Source organism: Chaetura pelagica, unplaced genomic scaffold, assembly GCF_000747805.2.
Source record: "Chaetura pelagica isolate M959 unplaced genomic scaffold, ChaPel_1.0 scaffold430, whole genome shotgun sequence".
NCBI classification, from domain to species: domain Eukaryota; kingdom Metazoa; phylum Chordata; class Aves; order Apodiformes; family Apodidae; genus Chaetura; species Chaetura pelagica.
In genome coordinates this window covers 1,027,264-1,035,309 of record NW_009952159.1, presented here as the reverse complement: position 1 = coordinate 1,035,309, position 8,046 = coordinate 1,027,264, and the positions used below count along the sequence as shown (strand labels likewise).

At 52.8% G+C, this 8,046-nt stretch overlaps 1 protein-coding gene across 1 annotated transcript; it reads right to left on the bottom strand.

The window, feature by feature from the left end:
- Positions 1-2,990: 2,990 nt before the first annotated feature.
- Positions 2,991-5,368, bottom strand: SERPINH1 (serpin peptidase inhibitor, clade H (heat shock protein 47), member 1, (collagen binding protein 1)). The gene is made up of 4 exons (XM_010007190.1): positions 4,753-5,368; positions 4,502-4,600; positions 3,471-3,703; positions 2,991-3,295 (listed from the first exon to the last, which is right to left on the bottom strand). Exons 1-4 carry the CDS (start codon positions 5,333-5,335, stop codon positions 2,993-2,995), a joined length of 1,218 nt encoding a protein of 405 aa, XP_010005492.1. The 5' UTR covers positions 5,336-5,368; the 3' UTR covers positions 2,991-2,992.
- Positions 5,369-8,046: the final 2,678 nt, after the last annotated feature.

Sequence of the window (8,046 nt, the reverse complement as noted above, 5' to 3'; positions counted from 1 at the left end):
ATTTTTAGTGGGAAACTTAAAGTTACTACGTGTTGAGTGTTGCCAACTTGAATTTTAAATTCTTTTTAAAATTTGAATTAGGAAAAAAATGGCAATAAAAGAGCTGGCAGACCAGGTTGGTTGCTTTGTTAGGAGCAGGGCATGTGTGAAAGCTGGAAGGCCTGAATCAATAGAAGGGTGACAGACAACTGCAAGTTGTGTCTAAATTCTTAATTGTCCCAAAATACTAGATGATGGTCAGCTAGAAATCTCTCCTGCAGTCCTCCAGTGAGGGCTTTCTCCCTGGAGAAAAGCCTTCCAGCCCCATCCATCAGCCTGTTAACCTCACCCTGCTGATCACTGGTACAATCCAAGAGATGTTTAGTTACCTGTGTGTGAGATCAAGAGATCTTCAAGTTGTGTGTTGAGAGGTGCTGCTGTGTCTTGCCTTGCTGAACCATCATGTGGAAGAGGTTGAGGACAACATCAAGGATTAATACTCCAGTGAGACCCCCATGCAGGGCTGGGTCTGTTTCTTGGGGGCCCCAGCACAAGAAGGACATGGAGCTGTTGGAGAGAGGCCAGAGGAGGCCCCGGAGATGCTGGGAGGGCTGGAGCAGCTCTGGAGCCAGGCTGGGAGAGTTGGGGTGTTGAGCCTGGAGAAGAGAAGGCTCCAGGGAGACCTGAGAGCAGCTTCCAGTGCCTGAAGGGGCTCCAGGAAAGCTTTCCCACAATGTTCACATCCTGAGAGTTCATCTGTTGTGTAATTAAGTGTAATTTTTTGTCCAGAATTGGATTTAAAGATGACAACCTCTCTAATCAATTTTTAAGAGTATTTTGTCTCCACCCAAACCCTGCAAGTGACTGTGGCTGCCAGAGCTTCACTGAAAAAGTTTTATTGCAAAATTAGACAGCTGTCACTGTGTGGTACAAGAACAGACAATAAAAGCCATCAGACGCCTGCATCCACATGATGCAAATTATTCACAATATCCCACAGTGTTGTTTTTTGGGGTTTTTTTGCCTTGCCCCCCACCCCTTTTTATCCCACCTCCCCCCCATCCTCCAGAAGGTGCTGCAGTGTGGGTTTTGGTGCATGGAGGCACCAGGTTGTGTCTTGGCACACACTAAGCTTCAGGCATCCTGTGCACTTGGGTGCATCCCTGTGGATTGCCTCCTACCTCCCAACACGGTGGGGAAAGCACCTGGGATGAGGCTTAGGGACAACCTGGCTGGCTTGGATAGGGATTAGGGCAGATGAGCTGCTCTGGAATTGTGTAAACCTGGAGGAGGCACAGTCAGGTCAGACTTAGGGATGCAAGTTGCTCTATTGTTACCTGTAGGAAACACCTGATAGGAGAGTTTGGAATTGTAACTTAATAAATAAATGGAAATAGTCCTGTGTGTGGTCTGGAGAAAATGCAGTAAATGGGCTTCTACATGAGCAACCTGACAGCAAGCACTTTGGACATGAAAACAAAGCAGTGACTGTCCTTGCTGCCTTCAAAGACCTGGGACTGTGAGGCCCAGGTTTCTCTCATCTCAACCATCTTGTCACTGCTGGCTTTGAGATGTCTCTGAGTGCATAGCAAGGCTTACCTGACATGTGCTTCAATGCTCATGGGATCACATCCATTCTATCTTTAAATAGTGTTAGCCTGATGATAACCCTTAAAGAGAAGGAGACAGGAATAGTCTCCAAGTCTAGGCTGGTGCGGGCTGTGAAACTTGCTGATGATCAGACATAAATAGAACTATAAATACAGTTGTTTTTCAGCATGCCCTTCTCCAGGCCAGCCAGCAGGGAGCTGAAGTATCATGGAAGAGAGGAGCTTCAGAAAAGGGCCATGAGGAAATCAGGTAATGGCAGCTTTAAAACTTTGTATTTAAATAAGAAAGTGGAAGTGAACCCAATCCATCTCCCTGTGAGAAGCCAGGAGTCCCTTGGCCTGGTGCAGGAGCTGCCAGGTACCAACCCTGGCTGTAACTGGGAGAACCTCCACAGGGATGACTTTTTCCCAGCCCTGTGTGCTGATGCAGAAGCACCAAGAGAAGTGGAGTTTCTATTTGCTTGGTATGGGATGTTTCAATTCCAGATGTTGGCCCAAAACCCCTCTTGGTGATCCCCAGAGGGGTGGAGAACAGTGATTTCTGTCATGCAAGAGGCACCTCTTGGTTTATCTTTTCTAGGAACCCCATCTGCTCTTTGGCCTCTCTGCTGACACTCCTAAGCCACTTTACTTCCCTCTGAAGTGCTGAGCAAAGCTGCACTTGGCTTTGCAGGAGTGTTCTAGTTAAGGACCTGATGACCTGCTGTGGTTGGTGCATCCAACAGTCCTCCAGAGCAGGGTTAGGCAGGACAAAAGAGCACAACTGCACACAATCTCTGTTCTTAGGTGCTGTCATGGTCCTGCTCTGCTCCCAGGGCCTTAGAGGGGGGGCTGGACTGCAGAAATGGCCTTTGTGCTCTGTCATCTACCACTAAAGACAGGAGAGAGAAGCAAGGAACAACTGCAAAGTGACCAGAGCAGCTCTGGTGTGGTGCCAGGTGGCATCAAAGTGGGATAAAAGTGGCAGAGCTAAACGTGCAGAAGCATTTGGGATGGAAGGGTGAAGAGCTGGTGCCTCTGCAGGGCTGGTGGCAGCAGCGAGGTACTTAGCAGGAGACTGAACTGCAGTGCAGGGAGGAGCTGGACATCAGCCTGAACATCTCAGCTGAGGATGTCAGTAGCTGAGACAGTGCATGCCCCTTCCCTTCCGCTCCTGGTGACCCTCTTGTGCCAGGCTCCCCTGTTCCTCTCTGGAGGTGGGCTTGTGCAATAAGTATTTTGGGGTGAGGTAAAGTGTATGCTGGCTTCTCATCACAATGCACCCTGGTCTGAATAGCACCCATAGTTCGAGAAGGATACAAAATAGTGTTTCCCCTTTTTTGAAATCCCCCCACTAAAAAACACACACACAAACCAAAGCTCTGGGAAAAAAAAACAACCAACCCACAAACCAACCAACCTAACTACAACTCGTCACGCATCTTGTCTCCTTTGGGCCTCACGAGCCTGCCAATGAAGAGGATGGAGTTGGTTTTACTGTCCTTGATCATGAAGATGAAGGGGTGGTCAGCATAGAAGAGCTTGGGGTTCCTCATCTCCTCTCGGCCATAGATGTCAGCATCATAGGGGTTCCCCTCTGTGTCCCACTCGAGAGCAGCAGCGTGGAAGACATTGGACAGGTACAGGTCTTTCTTGCCAGAGATCTTTGACAAGTCAGCCTTGGTTTTGTCAATGGCTTCTGTCAGGCCCAGGTCAGCCAAGTGTTTCTAGGAGGAGAAAAGAGGTCAGCAACCCTCCCAGAGATGGCACAGTGCAATCCTTTCCAGCCATGCTTAGACTACCCACTGGAAGAAGGATGACAGGCACAGATAACCCACCATCTTCTCTCCCACCCCAAAGACCTGTATGGCCCATCTTGTTTTCATTAAAGACCTCCTTTACCTGAAGGTCATGGCTGACTTCCAGGACAACTTTGGGCAGTGAGATGGCCACTGATCTCTTCTTCATTTTGCCAGCCCAGGTCTTTAGCTGCTCCTTGTTCAGCAGTTTCTCAACCCTCTCCAGGGGCTCCACATGGTTTGGCATGATAAAGATCATGCTGGAGAGCTTGTGAGCAAGAGGCATCTCTACCACCTGGAGTTTCTCTGTCTCATCATCATAGTAATTGTAGAGACCTTGAAACCAGAAGCAGGAAATGGTGAGATGTGGAGCAGAGGCAAAGTTACCTACAACCTTGTGAATTCACCTTGCACTTTTCCCTGACCAGCAAGAAGAGTGAGTTTTGGGAACAGGCCTAGCATTCCTGGAGTTGGCCACAACTCAAAACCACAGCTCTCAATTGTGTGACAAGCTGGGATTTACTCCTAAGAGCCAAGCACCCAACAGTAAACAGGAACTCTCTCTGCCCACAGAGGGGTTGAATCAGCAGGACAAGCACATCCTGCTTTGTTCTCTGTCACTGACCATGAGGCAAATCTTGGGAGCAGCTGGTGGAAAACTGGGTAGTGGAGCTGCAGTGAGCAGAACTCCAGCTGGTCTTGACAGAACATCCAAGTCCATCTGTGTGTGGACAGGGTGACTCCGTGGCTCTCAGGGCTGGGGGTATTTCACATGTGGGATGGTGTGAACCTGCACAGTGGTGTTTTAGCTCTAAAAGCACCTGAAATGCTGGCATGGGCTGTCCACAAGGGCAGAGGAACAGTCCAATATGAAGAAGCCACAATGTCAGGAAGGACATAGGAGGTTCAAGTTAAATGTAAGGAAAAATTATTCATTGTGAGAGTGCCAGAGCCCTGGGACAGGCTGCCCAGAGAGGCTGTGGAGTCTCCTCCTCTGCAGACTCCAACCCCATCTGGATGCATTCCTGTGGGTGATCCTGCTCTACTGTTAGACTAGATAATCTCCAGAGGTCCCTTCCAACCCTGGCTGACCCCTCTGTGACTGTGACGTGGGGCAGGAGGTCTCCGACTTACCCGTGCGATGCATCATGGGCACTCCCACCGTGTAGGAACGGGTCACCATGAAGCCACGGTTGTCCACCATCTTATGATGGAACCTCTCATCCCAGTGAGCTGCAGGAGGGAGACATTCAGCTTGTAAGGAGAGGGAACGGGTCACAGTTTCACACACAGTTTCTAACTACTGGCATCCAGCAGACCTAGGACTTGTTCACCTTCCCATCTGGGCTCAGGCTGGGATCAAGAATTAAAAGCACAGAACTTACGCTTGAAGAACATGGCGTTGACGATGAGGGCCCCGTCGGTCTTCTCAACATCCTTGGTCACCTCGGGGAGCTTCCCATCCGTGGTCTGGGCCGCCCACTCGTTGATGGACTTGAGGGCGCTCCTCTTGTCGCGGAAGTTGATCTTGGAGTGCTCGTAGTTGTAGTGCTTCTTGCTGCTCCTCACGAAGTCCTCGGCGAAGCTGATGGAGGCGGGGCCGTACAGGCGGCTGCCCATCTTCCAGGTGACGTTGCGGGCGGTGCTGTTGCTGACCTCGTTGAGGAGCTCGGACAAGCCACTGTGCACGTAGTCGTCGTTGAGTTTGTCGGCGCTGAGCACCGCCTTGGCTTGGGAGGCCGTGGTGGCTTTGCCCCCCAGGGACACCAGGCCGAGGGAAGAAGCCACCACCACGGGGGACAGCAGGATGTTCTCCGTGTTCTTGTCCCTGGCCATGGCGTGGTAGAGGTTGAAGGCCAGCGTGGCACTGCGCTCGGCCAGCGCGGCGGCCTTGTCGCTCAGCTTCCTGTCCTCCGAGGGCACGGCCGTGGCCAGGCTGCAGGCAGCCAGCAGCAGGATGGCCCACATGGCTTCAGCAGCACCAGGCTCCTCGCAGGACCTGCTGGGCAAGGAGAAGTTCAATGTCACAGTGATTCAAGCTCCTTCCAGAAAGCCCAGAGGCTCCTCCGGTGAAACCTGCTCCGGAGCATCTTCACTTACAGAATCGCAAAATCATGAAGGTTGGGAGGGACCTCAAAGATCACCCAGTTCCAACCCCCCTGCCACGAGCAGGGAACCCCTAAATCAAGCTGCACAAACCCTCACCCACCCTGGCCTTAAAACCCTCCAGGGATGGGGCATCAACAGCCTCCCTGGGCAACCCATCCCAGCTCCTCAGCACCCTGAGAGTGAAGAATTTCTTCCTCATATCTGACCTCAATCTCCCCTCTCTCAGTTTAAAACCCTTCCCCCTGCTCCCATCCCTCCCTGCCCTTGTCCCAAGCCCCTCCCCAGCTTTCCTGGAGCCCCTTCAGGCCCTGGAAGCTGCTCTCAGGTCTCCCTGGAGCCTTCTCTTCTCCAGGCTCAACACCCCAACTCTCCCAGCCTGGCTCCAGAGCTGCTCCAGCCCTCCCAGCATCTCCGGGGCCTCCTCTGGCCTCTCTCCAACAGCTCCGTGTCCTCCCTGTGCTGGGGACCCCAGAGCTGTTCCCAGCCCTGCAGGGGGGTCTCAGCAGAGCAGAGCAGAGGGGACAATCCCCTCCCCGGCCCTGCTGCTCACGCTGCTGGTGACACAGCCCAGGATGCAGCTGCTCTCTGGGCTGGATGATCCTTCTGCACTTGGGCTGCAACGATCACTTGGGCTTCCCCCTGAGCAACAATTAATCTTCAAAAGTCCAGGCTGTGCTCTGGCCTCTGCTTTTTGAACAAAAGCTCCATTTCTAAGCAATCTGGTTCCGTTACTCGTACGTTCATGAACAGTAAATGATTTAAGGAGGGGCCAGGGAATGGAAGCAAGGGGTATTTCTGTGCCCAGAGTAGCAGGTCAAACCTCTCCCCTGCTCAGGAACAGCTAAGAGTGGGATGTTGCTGCTGCTCCAGGGCCACACAGCACAGGCTGTGTGGATCCAGGGGTTGTCCCCCCTGGGGACCCCCAGCTCGGTCCCCAAACGCTCAGCTTTCTAGACACTAGATGGAGCGCATGAGCTTCCACCAAGCTAAGTCAGAGGGGCCCTAGAGAAGATCCCAGCTCTGTTGGACTCTATACAGCCCTGCTGGGGAGGTGTGGGGCAGAGGAAGGTGCTGGACCCCTCCTTTCCCCCAGCAGAGCCCCTTCCCATTACCCTCCTGCATTAGGTTGATGCATCTCATCACAACATAGATGAACCCATCCCCAGGGAGGGCTCTGAGCTACCACTTCTGATCACTCTGCACACTGACCAGTTCTAAATGCTCTGCCTAAAAGCCCCTCCCTGGGGCTCATCCTGCCTCCCTCCGAGCCTATAACCTGTCCCCAGACCTTCCCTCCCTCCTGGCTTCATGCTGCTCCCAGTAAACCTTCCTGGAGGCAGATCCCCAGTGCTTCATGGAATCACTGAATGGTTTGGGTTGGAAGGGACCTTAAAGATCATCCAGTTCCAACCTCCCTGCATGGGCAGGGACACCTCCCAGCAGCCCAGGCTGCTCCAAGCCCCATCCAACCTGCCCTTCAACACCCCCAGGGATGGGGCAGCCACAGCTTCCCTGGGCAACCTATTCTAGCCTAAAATTCCCCTTCCCTCCCAGAGCAGAACATCTCCTAGACATGCCCAAGGCTACGGTGGAGTTTGCATGGGAGTCCTCTCCTCCCACCCAGCTCCTGGCCAGCCTCAGGGTCTGCTCCTTGCACGTGGAGACAGGATGGGGCTGCACCAGGGGAGCTGCAGGGTTAAAGCAGAGCAGGAAGCCAAGAGCCCGCTGGGATTCCACAGGGAAGGAAACAGGAGCACAGCCCCCAGCACAGAGAGTGCGCAGTTTGCACCAGGGACCCTTGGAATTATGTCGCCTCAGGGAGGGGAGGCATTGTTTTTTTTAATCCTAAAATCCTCCTGGGATCAAGCCTTCCGTTGAAAGGAAGAGCCATCCCAGCTACCTCAGGGCAAAGACTTGTCCAACAGCCTCAAAACTGCCCTTGGGAGGCACAAACAGCACCAGGCGTTTCAAATCCTGAGGGGGTTTTTCTTTGGCTATGATTATTTTCCCCTTTTTATTTCTAAAGGTACCTTGAAACTCTTTCATAGTGGGGTCAACGTTTGCCTTTTTCATTCTGAAAGAGAACAGACACACGGAGTAGTTCCCTGGCCCACCCCACTTGCATCCTCAGCCTCCAAAACGTTCCATGACATCAGAGACTGGCAAGAAATTGAACTCGGCCAGGGGTGGTGACACCTCCTGCAGCAGCCAGACAAGGGAGATTTTGGATCCAGACCTGGATTACGGATGAGATTACTGGTTGAATTCATAACCCAGGGTGAAAAATAAGAGGGAATTCTTTTTTTTGGGGGGGGTGGGGGAGAGACAATGGGATGTGCAGCCACGAGCATCCGTTGCTGCGTCCGTGCAGGGGACGCCCTGTTGCCAACGTGGCATCTTGCAGAGTTCCTGGGGGCTGTCAGGGACCTGATATGGCAGGGCTGGGAGGTGCCAGGGTTCTCCTGGCAGCATTAGGAGGTGCCAGGGTTCTCCTGACAGGGCTGGGAGGTGCCATGGTTCTCCTGGCAGGGATAGGAGGTGGCATGGTTCTCCTGGCAGGGTTAGGGAGG